The sequence below is a fragment of the Phascolarctos cinereus genome, unplaced genomic scaffold (genome assembly GCF_003287225.1).
Source record: "Phascolarctos cinereus isolate Bilbo 61053 unplaced genomic scaffold, phaCin_HiC Scaffold_2;HRSCAF=192, whole genome shotgun sequence".
In the NCBI taxonomy this organism is placed as follows: domain Eukaryota; kingdom Metazoa; phylum Chordata; class Mammalia; order Diprotodontia; family Phascolarctidae; genus Phascolarctos; species Phascolarctos cinereus.
This window is the reverse complement of record NW_027555625.1, coordinates 268,806,489-268,825,699: the sequence shown is the minus strand read 5'-3', so window position 1 is coordinate 268,825,699 and position 19,211 is coordinate 268,806,489. Positions and strand designations below refer to the sequence as shown.

The following is a 19,211-nucleotide window of genomic DNA, read 5'->3' as shown; positions in this document are numbered from 1 at the left end:
AGCAACCTCCTCTTCTGGTTTAGGAACAATTTGGTCCTTTTCAGTGTCATCTCAATATGGCAAGGAGAGCTCATGTAAGGGTTGATTCGACCATGAGCCCTGCAGGTACGCCATCGCATTTTGGGAGCCTTGTTAACCTGGATATGCTCACAATGACGAGAGAATCCACACCCAAACCCTTCAGTTCTGCATTGCTCTCTGCGTTTTTAAGCATACACAGCAACAGTTCACTCTTTTTTGGGCCAATGACCCTGTGTCCAACCCCACTGCTTAGCCTGGGCACACCTGCCAACTCCACCATTATGTCGCCTGAAGGGAACACATTGTTTCTTCAATGTGACATCTTTCAAATACTTGGTCACTTTTTGGATATGCATGCCCTTGAGAGCTTGGGTTGTTTCACGGGTGTTCTTGAAGTGGACCCGGAGATCTGAACCCCTTGATTTGCATGATTTTGTGGGGTTCTCTGGATCAAGAGAGTACTTCACCATTTTAAATGATTACCTAGGACGGGTCAAGGGAAGAGCCACCTGTAGATTTTTAGCCAAGAGGTATTCCCTCTGAAGAATCCAACGCGGGGATTTTGGAGGACAGGGGTCACAGGAAGCTAACAGCTACAGCTACAAAGACTTCTAGAATTGAGGGAGGCCATATTACAAAAGGAGTCAGTGCATTCCTTGGACGTGTATTCAAGGGCGGAGGTGACCTGGGGAAGTGATACCATGGCCTGGGCATCAAACCCATGCCTGTAAGAAAGAGGCTGTTAGAAACACTACGAGAATTCTGAGGCTTCAGGGCCACGATTTCCAAATTCTCCGTGCCAGCTTCCTGGGGCATTGCATCGAGTCTCCTCATGAGGGCGCCACAGGACAGTTACCATTTTTGATCTCACTCCTTGATGAACAGAGCTGTTAGGTATCCTCATTTGGCCCAGGGTGCTGTGAAAAAATTACTGAGACACTCAGAACACCATGAAACAAAGAAGTTTGGGAACTTCTGCATTAGAGGACACTAGAGGACACACAGCTGCTGGCTTCCAGGAAGGAGCTAGATTGGCCAACTGACATTGCCCTGAGGCTTCCTTCTCATCAAGTGTGTCCTCAGCAGAGATCATTTTTCTCTTGGTTTCGCTATGTGGGATGGGAGATGAAGCCTCCCATTTCATTCCCAGCACCAAACCTAGTTTAGGCCCTCCACATTTGGATCATTGAAACAGTAGCCTTACTAATCTCCCTGCCTTTTGTCTCTTCCCCTTCCAGTTCTATTCCAGACACTCTAATCCAGGTACCACCTCATCAGATACTTTTAATCCAGCTTCCTACTCCGTACAGGATAAAGTCCTAGCTCCTGCCTGGCATTTAAAGCCCTTGACAGTCCGGCCTCAGTCTCTTTGCCACCTTATTTCCCCCTCCCACCACCCCCAACCATCCTTTAGTCAACTCAATTCAATTTTCAGTTCACTGAACATTGTCTGAACTGACATTCCATAATCATAATTTGTACATTCTTATCTGCGCTGTTTCCCTCCTGTGATACTTCCTACCCCCTCTTCTCCACCAATCCAAATCCCATCCATCCTCTTCAAGGCCCAACTGTTCCAATCCCAACTCTTCTCACTACTAGTCCAATCTACAGTGATCAATTTTACAGCACTTCATGTCTGTCCTCCTCATCTGACCCTTACAACTCACAATAGAAGGCCAGTTTTTCCCCCCATTGGTATATCCTATGAACCCAACTGGACCGTAAACTTCCAGAGGGCAAGGCCCATGCCTTATGTTTCTTGGGCACATAATAGATGTTCAGGAGTGGTGGATAGGTGAATGTATTATCCCAGAGGATGTGCAGTCTGTGCCAGCTGGGCGGGTCTCACCCAAGGTAAAGAGACAAGAGTACTAGCACGGTGGACTGCCAACTTGATTGATGGGAGGGGGCAAACTTTGTGGTCACAGCAACTTCAGAGAGCAAGCTACTAAGCCCAAGAAGGGTTAGGATCTCCACCGGAAAAACTGACAGAGCAGCTAGATGGGGCAGTGGATAGAGCACTGGCCCTGGAGTCAGCAGGTCCGGAGTTCAAATGTGACTTCAGAACACTTGACACTTACTAGCTGTGTGACCCTGGGCAAGTCACTTAACCCCATTGTCAAGACCGGAAAAAAAAAATCACAGGTGCCACAGTCATGGCATAATGAAATGATCTATCTGTTGTGTGCAGACTGGATGTTTGGGATTCTAGGATGCTGGAACCTATGCAGTCTTGGGATCCATGGTTTCACAGTGAGGGAAAGAAGGCCAAAGAACAGAGGAGTGTGGGCTCTGAGATAAGAACAATGACGTGACCATCTTTTGAATCTGAAATTATCATAATTTGGAGAGAGACTGGTCTCAAAGCAAGAAGACCTGGGTTCCAGTCCCACCCACCCCATCTTGACACACACTGGCTGTATGACCCTGGGCAAACTTAACTCAAAGCTTTAAGCCAGGAGTGTCAAACTCAAATAGAAAGGAGACCACTAATATGTACATAAGGATCACTTTGGGCCTCATATTGACTAAGTTTTAAAATGTGATACTATCTTATTTTATTAGCATTTATGTTTATTTTGTTAAATATCTTCTTTTTCTTGTGGTGAGGCAGTTGGGGTTAAGTGACTTGCCCAGAGTCACACAGCTAGTGAGTGTTATGTGTATGAGTTCACATTTGAACTCAGTTCCTCCTGACCCCTGGGCCACTGCTCTATCCACTGCACCACCTAGCTGCCCTCAATATTTTCTAATTACATTTTAATCTGGTTGAGGCTGCACTGGCTGGCCAGTGTTTGACGCCCTTGCTTTTGGCAATTCTCTAAGATGATTGCTGTGATTGCTGTTTGTCCTCCCTTCTCCAAGAGGAACATGACATTAGGGAGGTTTTGTCATGACGTGTGAGTATATGAGATTTAAGTGAGGGAAGGCTGTGCAAAGTCACCAGCCTCACTCTCTCCTCCAGAGCCTTCTGGGTCCAGTGGCCAGATATATCAGGACAACTGGAGATGGCCCTGCTGGAAGATGAAAGGCCGCAGAGAAGATACCAACTCAGCCTGCTCTGGTAGAGGGAATTCCCTCACCTGAGGGTTCCCTATACTAATAAAAACCATAAAGTCTAGTTCCTATCTCTATAACAAAATGACCGGACTCGTGTGTTTCTGATAAGAGTTGAAACCAGAGGTTCTTAACCTGTTTATAGTGTGGGTTGCCTTTGATAATCTCATAAAACCTATAGCCAGGGGTGAGAAACCTTTGGCTTTGTTCTGCAAAATTTGGGTTCAGTCAAAAGGCTGCATGAGGCCTCTAGGCCAAAGCTTCCCCACCCCTGTGAATATAGCCCTTTTCTCAGAATGTTTTAAAATGCATAAAATTAAATACACAGGATTACAATGGAAATCAATTATATTGAAATAGTTATCAAAATATTTGTTTAAAAGTTCATGGACCCCAGGTTAAGAACTGTCAGGTTCTTAACCCCAGGAGCTAAAGCCAGGTTAGGAATAAATCTAGGTTAGAAACCAGAAAACGTCCTAGCCACACCTGAGTCATGAGATTTTGTGACAGGTTGCTAAGGACTAGAATCTTTCTCCCTTGGTTATTTTATTATCACAATGGCCAACATTTGTGTAGTGTTTACACTGTGCTAAGCACTCTACAATTATCATTTCATTTGGTCCTCACAACCACCCTGGGAAGTAGGTTCTATTGTTATCCCCATTTTACAGATGAAGAAACAGGTAGTATCTCAAGCTGGATTTGAACTCTAGTCTTCCTGACTCCAGGCCCAGCACTCTATCCACCACTGCACCAACTAGTCTCGAAAACAAAAAAGGTAGCTGTTATTTGGGAGTGACTTAGATGTAATCTCTTAAAGTTACTTTCAAATTGTGAGATTGTCAATGTGTTTCTCACATGAGGATTATGTAAGAATGAAAACTGATTTTAAACAAGTAGTTTATTGAATGCTTTCTCTGTCCTTGTACAAGTCACCTTTGTGACCAGAAATTTACTTTCAGTGCTGTTCCAGTGGGGCCCTCTCGGGCTAATAGTGCCCAACCCCCATGCTTTGGATACTCGCCCACTTTCTTCACCCTCAGTAGATATTTGCCTTCAGTCCCTTCCCATTTGTCCTTTAACCCCTGGCAACTCCAGAAACTCGTAAATGAAGCAACAGGAAGAGAGAGCCGAATGACTCTAGCTTCTGAGGGCAAGAGAAGAATGCAGGAAGAAACACACCAGGTAAGACTGTCCCGGATCGTGATAACTTTGAGTTGGGGCTGTTGGCGGTGGAGAGGAAGCAAGTGCTGAAAAGCTGTTGCTGTGGAGTGGATGGTAGCTGGTTGCTTTAAACTGTCAGGCAACATCTGAAATGCCTCTTAGAGCCTGGAGTTAGAGCTCTCCCTAGTCTAAGCTCCTGCCTGGAAAAATCCCCATTCTGCTTCCAGCTTCCCTTAGCTTTAGTAACTTAGGGTGTATAACCTTGGGAAGGGTGTCAGCCTGCCCAGGGGAGGAGTCAGTTTTGACCAGGGAGTTGGTGGGAGGAGTGGATTTTCCTGGATCCCTTTGGGGCACAGACAGATGGGGATTAGGAAGCCACTTGATGAGGGAACTTTGGAGGCTTTGGCCAATTTATAGCCTGTGCCTTAAAGGACTCAAGTTATGGTTTAAAGTTTCTATGATTTGTCGGAGGATATCTACCTACCTTAGTTGGGATGAAAATGCTTCCTTTGAGGTATGTAAACTGAACTCTGAACATTTTGATGTGAGCCAGAGGGACCCAGCTTTCTAGATCCTAGAGTGGTTAGAGGTGGGTCATAAGAAGAGTCCTTTCCAACCCAGGACTGTCTGAGAGCAGCACTCTCTGAGTGTTGGGTAGGGGGATTCTAGTTCCTTTCTTTCAAAAGTTCTACATCTGAACTTGAGGGTGCTTCCTCAGCACTCATTTCTTTGGTGCTGGAGGCAACTTCCAGAAACTGTAAATGGATAGTGAAGGGGGAGAACATCAGTGACAAAATGGCCTGTGGGGACCCTTCTCTTATGGCTTGGTATTAGTTAGGTCTTGAGTAGTTAAACCAGTGATATTGATGATCCCACCTGCTAACGTATGTAGTGAAAAGGACCTTGATTTTCCAGGCTGATGAAATGTAGACAGTAAAAGACAGTCACTGAAAATAATTTTAAAAGTACATTTGGTGACCCCGGTCACTTAACCCCGATTGTCTCACCAAAAAGCAAAAAAAAAAAAAAAAAGAAAGAAAGAAAGAAAAAAAAAAGAAGAAAAAGAAAAAGGACGTTTGGCCTTAGAATGAAAAGGCATCCTAAGGCAACACTGTACAGGTACACCAAGCCCCCTCTCCAAGTCCTGTCTTGATCCTACTGCCTTACTGGCTGTGGCGGAGGAAGCCCCAAAGGTTAGTGAAGATAATCCACATGTGAATAATCTAGGTTAGAAACCAGAAAATGTCCTAGCCACACCTGAGTCATGAGATTTTGTGACAGGTTGCCAAGGACTAGAATCTTTCTCCCTTGGTTATTTTATTATCACAATGGCCAGCATTTGTGTAGTGTTTACACTGTGCTAAGCACTCTACAATTATCATTTCATTTGGTCCTCACAACCACCCTGGGAAGTAGGAGAAGTGACCACAACTTGGACCTTGATAGAGGGAGTAAGATTCCCCAAATCTGTGGATGGTGGAAAATCAAATTGTCAGACTTTCCACTGTTCAAGTTTGCCCTAGAATCCCGTGAGTCCACTCTTGATGGGAGAGGGTGGTTACTACTTATTTCCCATGTCTTCAAGGTTATTTCACCAGGCTGCCACCTGCATTTCAGCCAGATGGGGAGATAAGGTCTTTGGCAGCCTCTCTGGTCCTTAGTTTTATCAGCTACAAAGGAGATTTAACAGATGATCTCTAAGGTCCTTCCCAGCACCAAAGAGTTTATTATACGTCTATGAAAATAAAGCTTGGAGCAGGGAAGCAGTTTGCTCAGAGAGTTAAGGGTAGAGCCAAGGTTAAGATTAGAACCCAACTACTTGCCTTCTAGTTTAGGGCTCATTTTACATTAGTCCAGGCAGAGCCAAGATGGTGGAGTAAAAGCAGTGACTTGCTTGAGCTCTCCCCCACATCCCTCCAAATACCTGTTTAAAAAAATGGCTCTATACATCAGTCCAGTGCTTAGCATAGTGCCTGGCTTAATAGATGTTTATTGATTGATCAATCATGAAAACTGTTTTGTTTTTTGACCAGACTTATGATTTCTTTTTTCTCTCTTTTTTTCTTTAATTTCTTTAGTATTTTTTCCCCAGTTACATGCAAAAGCAATTTTTAACATTCATTTTTAAAACTTTGAGTTCTAAATTCTCTCCCTTCCTCCTTCCCCACTCCTCACCCCCCATCCTCCATCGAGAAGGCAAGCAATTCAATATAGGTTATACATGTGTAGTCATGCAAAACATTTCCACATTAGTCATGTTGTGAAACAAAATGTAGACTAAGAAAAAGCCTTCTCAAGAAAAGTAAAATTTTTAAAAAGTATGCTTTAATCTGTATTCAGACACCATAGTTACTTTCTTTGGGGATGGATAGCATTTTTCATCATAAATCCTTCAGAGTTGTCTTGGATCCTTGTATTGCTGAGAATAGCTAAGTCATTCACAGCTGATTATCTTAAAATATTGCTGTTACCTTGTACACAGTACATTTCATTCTGCATCACCTCATGTAAGTCTTTCCAGATTTTTCTCACAGCATCCTGCTTGTCATTTCTTATAGCACAATAGTATTCCATCATAATTTGTTCAGCCATTCTCCAACTGATGAGCATTCCCTCAATTTCCAATTCTTTGCCACCAGAAAAGAACTGCTATAAATATTTTTGTCCATGTGGGTTCTTTTCCTTTTTGTTTTTTGTCTCTTTTGGGATATAAACCTACTAGTGTTATTGCTAAGTCAAAGAGTATGCATGGTTTTATAGCCCTTTGGGCATAGTTCCAAATTGTTCCACAGAATAGTTGAATCAGTTTACAACTCTACCAATGGTGTATTAATGTCTCATTTTTTCCCACATCCCCTCCAACATCTGTCATTTTCCTTTTCTGTCCTGTTAGCCAATCTAATAGATAATGAGGTAGTACCTCAGAATTGTTTTAATTTGTATTTCTCCCATCAACAGTGAGAGCATTTTTTCATATGGCAATAGATAGTTTTGATTACTTCATCTGAAAACTGTTTATACTTTTGATCATTTATCAATTGGAGAATGGCTCTTACTTTTATAAATTTGTCTCAGTTCTCTATGTTTCAGAAATGAGGCCTTTATCAGAAAAACTTCCTTCAAAATTTTTTTCACAGTTACTATTGCTAATTGTATTTCCCTCCGTCTTATTCCCTCCACCCCATTTATTCTATTCTCTCTCTCCTTTCACCCTCTCCCTCCTCAAAAGTGTTTTGCTTCTGACTACCGCCTCACCCAATCTGCCCTCCCTTCTATCACACATCTCTTCTCTTTTCACCTTCCCTTCCTACTTTCCTGTAGGTAAGATAGATTTCTATACCCAATTGAGTGTGTATGTCATATCCATTTTGAGCCAATTCTGATGACAGCATACGAGTCACTCATTCCCCTTCACCTCCCACCCTTCCTCTCCACTGTAAAAGCTTTGTCTTGCTTTTATGTGAGATAATTTATCCCATTCTACTTCTGCCCTTCTTCTAGTACATTCCTCTCTCACCCCTTAATTTTCTTTATTTTTAGATATCCCTTTATATTTAATTCATACCTATGCCCTCTGACTATATGTACTTCTTCTAACTGCCCTAATAATGAGAAAGTTCTTATGAGTTACAAGTATATCTGCCTATGTAGGAATGTAAACAGTTTAACCTTATTAAGTCCCTTATGATTTCCCTTTCCTCTTTACCTTTTTATGCTTCTCTTGAGTCTTATATTTGAAAGTTAAATTTTCTATTCAGCTCTGGTCTTTTCATTGAGAATGCTTCAAAGTTCTCTATTTCATTGAATATCTATTTTTCCCCCTGAAGGATTATACTCAGTTTTGTTGGGTAGGTGATTCTTGGTTGTAATCCTAGCTCCTTTGACCTCTGGAATATCATATTCCAAGCCCTCTAATCCTTTAATGTAGAAGCTGCTAAACCTTGTGTTATCCTGATTGTGGCTCCATGATACTTGAATTGTTTCTTTCTGGCTGCTTGTAATATATTCTCCTTAACCTGGGAACTCTGGAATTTGGCTATAATATTTCTGGAAATTTTCATTTTCAGATGTCTTTCAGGAGGTGATCAGTGGATTCTTTCAATTTCTGTTTTCCCTCTGGTTCTAGAATATCAGAACAGTTTTCCTTGATAATTTCTTGAAAGATGCTGTCTAGGTTTTTTTTTTTTGGATCATGGCTTTCAGGTGGTCCGATAACATTTAAATTATCTCTCCTAGATCTATTTTCTAGGTTTGTTGTTTTTCCGATGAGGTATCTCACATTGTCTTCTATTTTTTCATTCTTTTGGTTTGGTTTTATTGTTTCTTGATTTCTCATAAAGTCATTAGCTTCCATTTGCTTAATTCTAATTTTTAAGGAAATATTTTCTTCAGTGAGCTTTTGTACCTCCTTTTCCATTTGGCCACTTCTGCTTTTTTTTTCCCCCCACTGTTTTAGCCATGTATTTTTGTGGGTTTTTTTTCTGTAAAATGTTCTGTTTTTTTCCATAACTTATAAACATGATTTACACTGAGGGAGGCAGCAGAGGAGCTGGTGGGGAAAAGGGAGGGAGAGGCCGAGGGGAATGGACGGAACTGGGCAGGGGAGGGGGGCTGGTACGACAAGGCTAGGATGAGGGACCCCCTCCTGTGGCCACCAGGGAGGCAGGGCAGGGACACCCAGCCCACGCCCTCTCAGCAGCCCAGCTCCACCACGAGGAAGGAGAGAGGCCCCACCCTGAGGACCCTCCCCCATAATCCTTCCCATCTAGGTCTCCTAGAGCCTAGAACCCCCTTCCAGGAATGGGGAAAGGGGGCAGGGGGATTGGTCTTCCAGTATTCTCAAGTCCCTCTCCGAAAACCAGAGTCTTCCTGGCCAGGCCCAAGGTCTCCCCAGATCCTGGGGTCTCCCCTCTCCCAGTCTTTGGGAGCCTCAGGCACCTCTCCTCCTGCCCTGCCCGGAAGCAGAGTGATGGGCGGGATGGGTGGTGTGGCAGGCTCAGCGATAGTGAGGCCAAAGCCACACTGGAACTCGCTCTTTCCATGATTGAGGAAGGCACCCAGGGCCAGCGCCAGGGGCGGGGGGGGGGGCAGCTTCTTCTCCAGGGTTGCCCCCACGATCCAGTTACTGTCCATGGAGCCTTCGAAGAGGAGGCTGGCCTTGGGGAGGTGCAGCTGGTAAACGAAGGAGGCGCTAGTGTCCTGCATTCGGGTGCTGGCTTCAAACTCCACTCCGACTTGAAGCTGGTCACTGGCTTTGTAGTAATACATGGCATGGGCCCCCGCCTGGCCCACGGTCAAGGTTGCCAGCCAGTTAGGTGCTGTGTACTTCCCTGCCAGAGACATGTCGGTGCCTTCCTCTCCCGGTCTTCGGTGATAAACCAGCTCCCCGCCCAAGGCTAGGCATGGAGTGAATGCTAGGAAGGTAGTGAGCCACTAGGATTCCTGAGCCCACCAGTACATCGGGGTTCCCCAGGGTCACCGCGGCTGTGAAGTCGGAGCCCCGGTACTCTCTGTCCACCTGCTAGTTCACGTACTTTGACTGCTGGGTCTGCACCGCCATCTTGGATCGGAGGCCAGGCCCCACCTGGTGGATCACCTGGGCATTGAGGCTTCTGCAGTTGTCCATGTCTCCCACCAGCACCGGGAAGGCCTCTGTGGGACTGAGCTGCTTGGTCCCCACGTATGTGACCCAAAGTGGTAGTTGGAATCTCCAATCGTGCTGAGGGCCACGGTGTGATTGACCTGGAAGTGGTTGCTGAGGCCCTTGTTCACCGTGAGCTTCACGCCCTCTATCTGCACCGGGAACAGTTCCTTGCACTTGCGATGGCACTCCTCAAACGGGACGGGGTTGGGCAGGCAGGCAGCAGCAGGCCTCATCCTCCGCTGCCGCGGGCCCGCTCGAGGGGCCTCCCGGGCCTCCCGGCACTCAGGCCGCCCACGGTGGGCAGCGTGAACGCCTGGATGTGGGGGGGGGGGCGGCCCCGCGGGCCGCAAGCTGGCGGCCAACAAGTTGCCCATCCCACTTCTACTTTTTAAGGAGCTTTTTTCTTCAGTGAATTTTTGTTCCTCTTTTTTCATTTAGCCAATTCTGCTTTTTAAGGCATTCTTATTGGCTTTTTGTACCAATTTACCAATTTTCCCATTTGGCCTAGTCTGGTTTTTAAGGTGTTATTTTTCTTCAGTATTTTTTTGTCTCCTTTACCAAGCTGTTGACTCGTTTTCATGACTTTCTTGTATCACTCTCATTTCTCTTCCCAATTTTTCCTCTATCTTACTTGATTTTTAAAAAATTTATTTTTAGTTTTCAACAATCATTTCCATACACTTTTGAGTTTTAAATTTTTCTCCCCTTCCCTCCCCATCTCCTTCCCCAAGATGGCAAGCAATCTGATATAGGCTATACATATACATTCCTATTAAACATATTTTCACATTAGTCATGTTGTAAAGATTTAGAACAAATAGGAGGAATCACAAAAAACAGGAAACGAAACAAAACAAAACAGAAGGGAAAAAAGAACAAATAGTATGGTTTGATCTGCATTCAGACTCCAGAGTTCTTTCTCTGGATGTGGATAGCATTTTCCATCATGAGACTTTTTGAGATGGCTTAGAGCCTTGCTTTGCTAAGAAGAGCTTAGTCTGTCAAAGTTGGTCATTGCACAGTGTGGCTGTTGCTATGCACAATTTTTTCCTGGTTCTGCTCACCTCACTCAGCTTCAGTCTGTATAAGTCTTTCCAGGTTTTTCTTAAGTCTGCTTGCTCATCATTTCTTCTAGTACAATAGTATTCCATTACATTCATATAACACAACTTGTTCAGCCATCCTGCAATTGAAGGGCATCCCCTCAATTTCCAATTCTTTGCCACCACAGAAAGAGCTGCTATAAGTATTTTTGTACATGTGGGTCCTTTTCCCATTTTTATGATCTCTTTGGGACACAGCCCTAGAAACGCTATTGCTGGGTCAAAGGGTATGCACATTTTTATAGCCCTTGGGCATAGTTCCAAATTGCTCTCCAAAATGGTTGGATCAGGTCACAACTACCAACAATGCATTAGTGTCCCAATTTTCCCACATCTTCTCCAACATTTATCATTTTCCTGTTTTGTCATGTTGGTCAATCTGATGGATGTGATGTAGTACCCCAGAGTTGTTTTGATTTGCATTTCTCTAATCATTAGTGACTTAGAGCATTTTTTCATATTACTATAGATGGCTTTAATTCAGTTGGGGAATGACTTGTATTCTTATAAATTTGACTTAGTTCTCTATATATTTTAGAAATGAGGCCCTTATCAGAGACACTGGTTGTAAAAATTCTTTCCTAGTTTTCTGTTTCCCTCCTAACCTTGGTTGCATTGGCTTTGTTTGTGCAAAACCTTTTCAATTTAATATATTCAAAATTATCCATTTTGTATTTCATAATGTTCTCTCCTGTTTGGTCATAAATTCTTCTGTTCTCTATAAATCTGACAGGTGAACTATTCCTTGCTCTCCCAATTTGCTTATAGTATCAACCTTTATCATGAACCCTTTTTGACTTTATTGTGGTATAGGGTGTAAGACGTTGAGCTATGCCTGGTTTCTGCCATATTCTTTTCCAGTTTTCCCAGCAGTTTTTGCTAAATAGTGAGTGGTTATCCCAGAAGCTGGATCTTTGGGTTTATCAAATAGTAGATTATTATAGTCATTGACTACTGTGTCTTGCATACCTAACCATTCCACTGACCCACCACTCTATTTCTTAGCCAGTAACAAGTAGTTTTGATGATTGCTGCTTTATAATACAATTTAAGATCTGGAATGGCTAGGCCACTTCCCTAGCATTTCTTTTCATTAGTTCCCTTGATATTCTGGACCTTTTGTTCTTCTAAATGAATCTTCTTCTTATTTTTTCTAGCTCTATAGAATAATTTTTTTTGGTAGTTTGGTTGGAATGGCAGTGAATAAGTAAATTAGCTTGGGTAGAATTGTCATTTTTATTATATTAGCTCAGCCTACCCATGAGCGATTGATACTTTTCCAATTATTTAGATATGACTTTATTTGTGTGAAAAGTGTTTTGTAATTGTGTTCATATAGTTCCTGGGTTTGTTTCATTAGGTAGATTCCTAAATATTTTATAATGTCTACAGTATTTTTAAATGGAATTTCTCTTTCTATTTCTTGCTGTTGGACTTTGTTGGTAATATATAGGAATGCTGATGATTTATGTGAGCTTATTTTATAGCCTGCAACTTTGCTAAAGTTGTTTATTATTTCATGTAGTTTTTTACTTGATTCTCTAGGATTCTATAAGTATGTCATCATGTCATCTGCAAAGAGTGATAGCTTTGTTTCTTCTTTGCCTATTCTAATACCTTTGATTTCTTTTTCTTCTCTTATTGCTAAAGCTAATGTTTCCAGTACCATACTGAATAACAGTGGTGATATTGGACATCCTTGTTTCACCCCCGAACTTATTGGAAATGCTTCCCAACCATTACATATAAGGCTTGCTGAAGGTTTTAGGTAGATACTACTTAAAATTTTAAGGAAGACTCCATTTATTCCTATGCTCTCTAGTGTTTTTAATAGGAATGGGTGTTATATTTTGTCAAAAGCTTTTTCTGCATCGATTGAGATGATCATGTGGTTTCTGTTAGTTTTGTTGTTGATATGGTCAATTATGCTGATAGTTTTCCTAATATTGAACCAGCTCTGCATTTCTGGTATAAATCCTACCTGGTCATAGTGTGTTATTCTTGTGATAAGTTGCTGTAATCTATTTGCTAATATTTTATTTAAAATTTTTGTATCTTTATTCATTAGGGAAATTGATCTATAATTTTCTTTCTGTGTTTTGATTCTTCCTGGTTTAGGTAGCAGCACCATATTTGTATCATAAAAAGAATTTGGTAAGACTCCTTCTTTGCCTATTTTCCCAAATAGTCTATATAGTATTAGAATTAATTGTTTTTTAAATGTTTGATAGAATTCGCTTGTAAATCCATCTGGCCCTGCAGATTATTTGCTAGAGAGTTCATCAATGGCTTGTTCAATTTCTTTTTCTGAGATATTATTTAAGTACTTTACTTCCTCTTCTGTTAATCTGAGCAATTTATATTTTTGTAAATATTCATCCATATCATTAAGACTGTCAAATTTATTGGCATACAGTTGGGCAAAACAGTTCCTAATTATTGTTTTTATTTCCTCTTCATTGGTGGTGGATTCACCCCTTTCATTTTTGATACTGGTAATTTGGTTTTCTTTTTTTTAAATTAAATTAACCAAAGGTTTATCTCTTTTATTGTTTTTTTCATAAAATCAACTCTTAGTTTTATTTATTAGTTCAATAGTTTTCTTAATTTCAGTTTTATTAATCTGTCCTTTGGTTTTCAGTATTTCTAATTTGGTATTTAATTGAGGATTTTAAACTTTTTCTTTTTCTAGTTTTTTTTTAGTTGCACGCCCAAATCATTGATCTTCTTTTTATCTATTTTATTCATGTAAGCATTTAGAGATATAAACATTCCCCTAAGAACTGCTTTTGCTGTATCCCATAAGTTTTGTTATGTTGTCTCATTATTGTCATTCTCTTAAATGAAGTTATTGATTGTTTCTATGATTTGTTGTTTGACCCATTCATTTTTCGGGATTAGATTAGTTTCCAATTAATTTTTATCTATCTTTCCATGACCCTTTATTACATATAATTTTTGTTGCATCATGATCTGAAAAGGATGCATTTAATATTTATGCCTTTCTGCATTGGATTCTGAGGTTTTTATGCCCTACTACATGATCAATTTTTGTGTATGTGCCATGTACGGCTGAGAAAAAAGTATACTCCTTTCTATCCCCATTCAATTTTCTCCAGAGATCTAACATATCTACCTTTTCTAAAATTCTATTCACCTCCTTAACCCACTCACTCTTTAGGATTAGATTATTTAGTTTCCAATTAATTTTTGGATTATTTCTGTCTTTCTGCATTGGCTTGTGAGGTTTTTATGCCCTAGTACATGGTCAATTTTTGTGTAGGTGCCATGTACCACCAAGAAAGAGGTATATTCCTTTCTGTCATTCAGTTTTCTCCAGAAGTCAACCATATTTAACTTTCCTAAAATTCTATTCATCTCCTTAACTTCTTCCTTGTTTATTTTGTGGTTAGATTTATCTAGTTCTGAGATGGGGAGGTTGAGGTCCCCCACTGGTATAGTTTTGCTGTCTATTTCTTCCTTTAATTCCCTGAACTTCTCTAAGAATTTGGATGCTATACCACTTGGCGCATATATGTTTAGTAATGATATTACTTCATTGTCTATGGTGCCTTTTAGCAGGATGTAGTTTCCTTCCTTATTTCTTTTAATGAGATCTATTTTTGCTTTTGCTTTGTCTGAGATCAGGATTGCTACCCCAACTTTTTTTACTTCAGCTGAAGCATAATATATTCTACTCCAGACTTTTATCTTTACCTTGTGTGTGTCCCTTTGTTTCAAATGTGTTTCCTTTAAATAACATATTGTAGGATTATAGTTTTTAGTCCATTCTGCTATCTGCTTCCATTTCATGGGAGAATTCATCCCATTCACATTCACAGTTATGATTGGTATCTGTGTCTTTCTCTCTATCCCATTTCCCCTCTGTTTATGCTTTTCTTTCTCCTTTCTCCCTTTCCCTCCTCACTAGTGTTTTGCTTTTGACCACCACCTCCCTCAGTCCACCCTCCCTTCTATTATCCCTCTTCCTTTTCTTCCCCTTTACCCTTACTACTTCTTCCCTCTCTTCTATCCCTCCTCCCTTTTCTTTCTCCTTTTCCCTCCTACTGCCTATTGGGCAAGTTAGATTTCTATACCTGATTATATCATTCCTTCCTTGAGCCAAATCTGGTGAGTGTAAGGTTCAAACAATGCTCATCTCCCTCCCTTCTTTCCCTCTAGTGTAATAGGTTTTTGTGCCTTTTCCTGTAATGTAATTTACCCTTGTCTGCTTCCTCTTTTCCTTTTCTCCCAGTACAATCCTTTAATTAGATCCGATTAATCCACTTAATTAGATTTTTTTTAATCCTTACATCAAAGTCAACTTATACCCACCCCCTCCATACATACCCTTTTAAAATGATGTAATAACGATACAGTTCTCAAGAGTTACAAGTGTCATCTTCCCCTTGTAGAGATGTAAACAGTTTGCCCTTATTAATAACATGTTTTTTTTCTGTCCTATTTACCTTTTTATATCTCTCTTGAGTCTTGTATTTGAAGATCAAATTTTCTGCTGAGCTCTGGTCTTTTTATCAGGAAGGTTTGGAAATCCCCTATTTCGTTGAATGTCCAGTCTCCTTCCCTGAAAGATTATGCTCATTTTCGCTGGGTAATTGATCCTTGGTTGTAATCCAAGCTCCTTTGCCTTATGGGATATTGTATTCCATGCCCTATGATCTTTTAATGTAGAAGCTACAAGGTCCTGCATAATCCTGACTGTGGTTCCATGATATTTAAATTGTTTCTTTTTGGCTGCTTGCACTATTTTCTCTTTGACCGTGTAATTTTGGAATTTGGCTACTATATTCCTTGTTGTTTTCAGTTTGGGATCTCTTTCATTTGGTGATTGGTAGATTCTTTTGATGGCTATTTTATCTTTTGGTTCTAGGACCCTAGGACATTTTTCCTTGATGATTTCCTGAAAGATGCTGTCCAAGCTCTTTTTTTCATCATGGTTTTCAGGTAGACCAATAATTTTTAAATTGTGTACCCTTGGATCTGTTTTCCAGGTCAGTTGTTTTACCAATGAGGTATTTTACACTTTCATCTATTTTTTTCATTCTTTTGTTTCTGTTTGATTGATTCTCGCTTTGTCATAGAGTTATTAGCTTCCACTTGCCCAATTCTAATTTTTAATGAATTATTTTCTTCTATTAGATTCTATCTCCTTTTCCATTTGGCCCATTTTACTTTTTAAGGAGTTCTTCTCCTCAGTGAGTTTTTGTGCCCTCCTTTTCTATTTGGTCTATTCTGCTTTTTAAGGAGTTGTTTTCTTCAGTGTACTTTTTTTCCCAGTTGGCCAATTGTATTTTTTAAGGACTTGTTTTCTATAGTTAATTTTTGTCCTTCCTTTTCCAAGCTATTGACTCTCTCTTGCATACCTCTCATTTCTTTTCCCAATTTTTCTTCTACTGCTCTTATTTGACTTTTAAAATCCTTCTTGAGCTCTTCCAAGAAGGCTTTTTGGGCTTCAGACCAGTTCATATTCCCTTTTAAGGTTTTGGATGTGGGTTTTTTGACAATGTTGTCTTCTTCTGAATTTCTGCCTTGATCTTCCCTATCCCCACAATAAGAATCTATAGTCATTGTTCATTTCTTTTTGCTCATGGTGTTTGTTTATTTCCTGACCTTTAAAAAAAAATTGACCTGTCCTGCTGGGGAGCTTCCTGTGCTGACCCAAGCTGACCTAAGCTTCTTGTGCTGGAAGCCTGGGGCCTGGTCACTGGTTTTGTGTACTGGGGCCTCTGATGCTGGCAGTTGGAGGCTGTAGGGTTCTGGCAGCTTACCTGGCGTTGGGCTGGAATCAGCAACACTGGAGCTCTAGGGGTAGGGTGGGTGGTCTGGCCCCTGGAGGATGTCTGTTCACCCAGGCCTTGCACTCCTTTCTTTGGCTCCTGATTACCTGGGTCTTGCAGATGGATGTTTCACTGTTGTGGGATGTTTCTCCGCCTGGAGCTTTCCCTCTTGGAGTTGTGCTTCCCAGAGTTTTGCTGAGGCACCAGGAGACTTGGCTGCTGGAGAACGCAGTGATATGTGGTGGGTTTCTGAGCCAGTTTCCACTGAGTTCTCTGCTCATACTGAGGCACTTGGGGGTGCTTGTGTTGGTGCTTGCCTATTCCACCATTCTGGGGTTCAGGATTTCTCCTGGTATGCTGAGGTGAGGCTTGCTGGGATGCCTCCTATTCTGTACTGCTCTCCATCCCCCAGACTAAGAGGGGCCTTTAGTGTTAATTCCCCAACCTTCCCGCCAGGGTTTTTCCTGGGGCAATATTTTCTGGGCTTTCAGACGTCAATAAGGGAGGGTAAGAGCAACTTATTTCTTACTCTACCATATTGGCTTCTGAAAGCAGAACTCTCCCCTTACTTGATTTTCAAAACCCTTTTGAGCTCTTCCATGGCCTGAGACCAATTCATATTTTTCTTGGAGGCTTTGGATGTAGGAGCTTTGACTTTGTTATCTTCTTCTGAGTATTTGTTTTGATCTTACTTGTCACCATAATAACTTTCTATGGTCAGAATTTTTTCCTGTTGTTTGCTCATTTTCCCAGCCTATTTCTTGATGTTTAACTCTATGGCAGGCCTGCACAGCATATGTCCTATTTTGGGCAGCCTGAGGAAAATGTAGAGGATATAAAACAGGGCTGCACAACATACCACCCATGGGCTGCTTTGGCTGGCTGCAAGTGGCCCACAGACTGTATGTTGTGCAGTCCTGCTCTATGCTAAAGTGGGGCTCTGCTTCCTAAGTGGAGGGGGCACTGTCCCAAACTTCTGGGGTTTTGTACAGCTGTTTTCAAAGATACTTCTAGGGACCTGTAAGTTTTCAGTTCTTCCCATTTGCTAAGGAGAGCTGTGTTTACTACTCTCCTGGCCCATGCTCTGGTCTGTGAGTGACCACAATCACTGTTTTCTGCCCTGGAACTGTGATGAGGGTCCTTGTTCCACCACAGCAGTAAGCTGTGATGTGCTAGTGCTCCTCCTAGCCCTGGGACTGCCACCTAGGACAGTTATCCAGATCCAAGTAGGGGCAAAGCAAGAGTCCTGTCTCAGTGCTAGCAAAGAGACCCCTGTAATCTCCTTCTGACCAGTCGTTCAACCCCCTTACTGTCTATGGGCTGAGCAGAAGCAGCTACTACTGCTGCTGATTCAGTGGCTCCCAAGGAGTGCTCCTGGTTTTCTGAGCCTGGGTGTGTGCTGGCATGTGCTGCGCTGGACTGTGCTCCACTCTCACCCAGGTGCAACAGACCTTTCCTACTGACCTTCTAAGTTGCCTATGGCTAGAAAATTATTTCACCCCATCCTTTGGTGGGTTCTTTTGCTCCAGGAATTGTTTTATGGCATTATTTAAAGGTATTTGAAGGGGTTTTGGGGACAGCTTAGGTGAGTCACTGCCTTTTTTGTATCCCTAGCACTTAGCACAGTGCCTGACACATATAGTAAGCACTTAGTAAATGTTTATTGATTGATTGGAATATGGAGAGACCTGAGGCTGAAAGAACCAGAAAGTTAGTACAGACTAGCACTGCCCATTCAGAAAAATTCTTCAATTTTCAAAAATAAGTTTAAGTCAGGAGCCCCCTCTTTACAGATGCCATTAACTTTTGCTTTGTTTTTTTTTCTACTCATTTTATTAAACGAGACAGAAACTCTTCCTCAGCTCACTAACTTTTTAACGTGGGAGAGGCAAAAAATGTAAAACCAAAACAAGAGCTAATGGCCAGAAAGATAAGTAACCCTCCCCAAAATGATCATAGAAACCATGGGAAATAGAAATATGAGTTACCAAGATCCCAGTTTTAAAAAACAAGTCTTATGTAAAACTTGCATCATGTCCCCATCGCCCATCTCTCTTTTAAAAAAAATTCTCTATGAGACAATCTGGGGCTCAAAAGTAATCCCTGTGCTTCTCTCCCTATCTCCCTACTCTCTCTCTGTCTCTCTCCCTCTCCCTCTCCCTCCATCCCCTGTTCCTATTCCTTATCCCAGACAGACTCCAGTGGGGTGGGACTGAGGGCAAATGGTGACCTGGGGTTTTATACTTGGGGAAGTTTGTCTAAATTCAGGAGTGGAGAACCTGATGCTTTGAGGCCACATGTGGCCCTCCAGGTCCTTGGGTGGGGCCCTTTGAGTCCAAGTTTTATGGAACAAATCCTTTTATTAAGGGGATTTGTTCTATGAAATTTGGATTCAGTCAAAGGGCCAGACTGGAGGACCTA

At 41.7% G+C, this 19,211-nt stretch overlaps 1 protein-coding gene and 1 pseudogene across 2 annotated transcripts in view; one reads left to right on the top strand and one right to left on the bottom strand.

Moving 5' to 3' along the window:
• The first annotated feature begins 4,165 nt into the window (after positions 1 to 4,165).
• Positions 4,166 to 19,211, top strand: part of FPGS (folylpolyglutamate synthase) — a 35,640-nt gene continuing 20,594 nt past the window's right edge. The window contains exon 1 of one of the 2 annotated variants that reach the window (XM_020965630.2): positions 4,166 to 4,266. In XM_020965630.2, the coding sequence (XP_020821289.1) occupies positions 4,216 to 4,266 (51 nt within the window). In that variant the 5' untranslated portion in view covers positions 4,166 to 4,215. Of the gene's footprint in view, positions 4,267 to 4,612; positions 4,760 to 19,211 lie in introns of those variants that run through there. The other variant, XM_020965629.2, reaches the window with a different exon arrangement.
• Positions 6,549 to 10,263, bottom strand: LOC110193685 (mitochondrial import receptor subunit TOM40 homolog pseudogene; annotated as a pseudogene).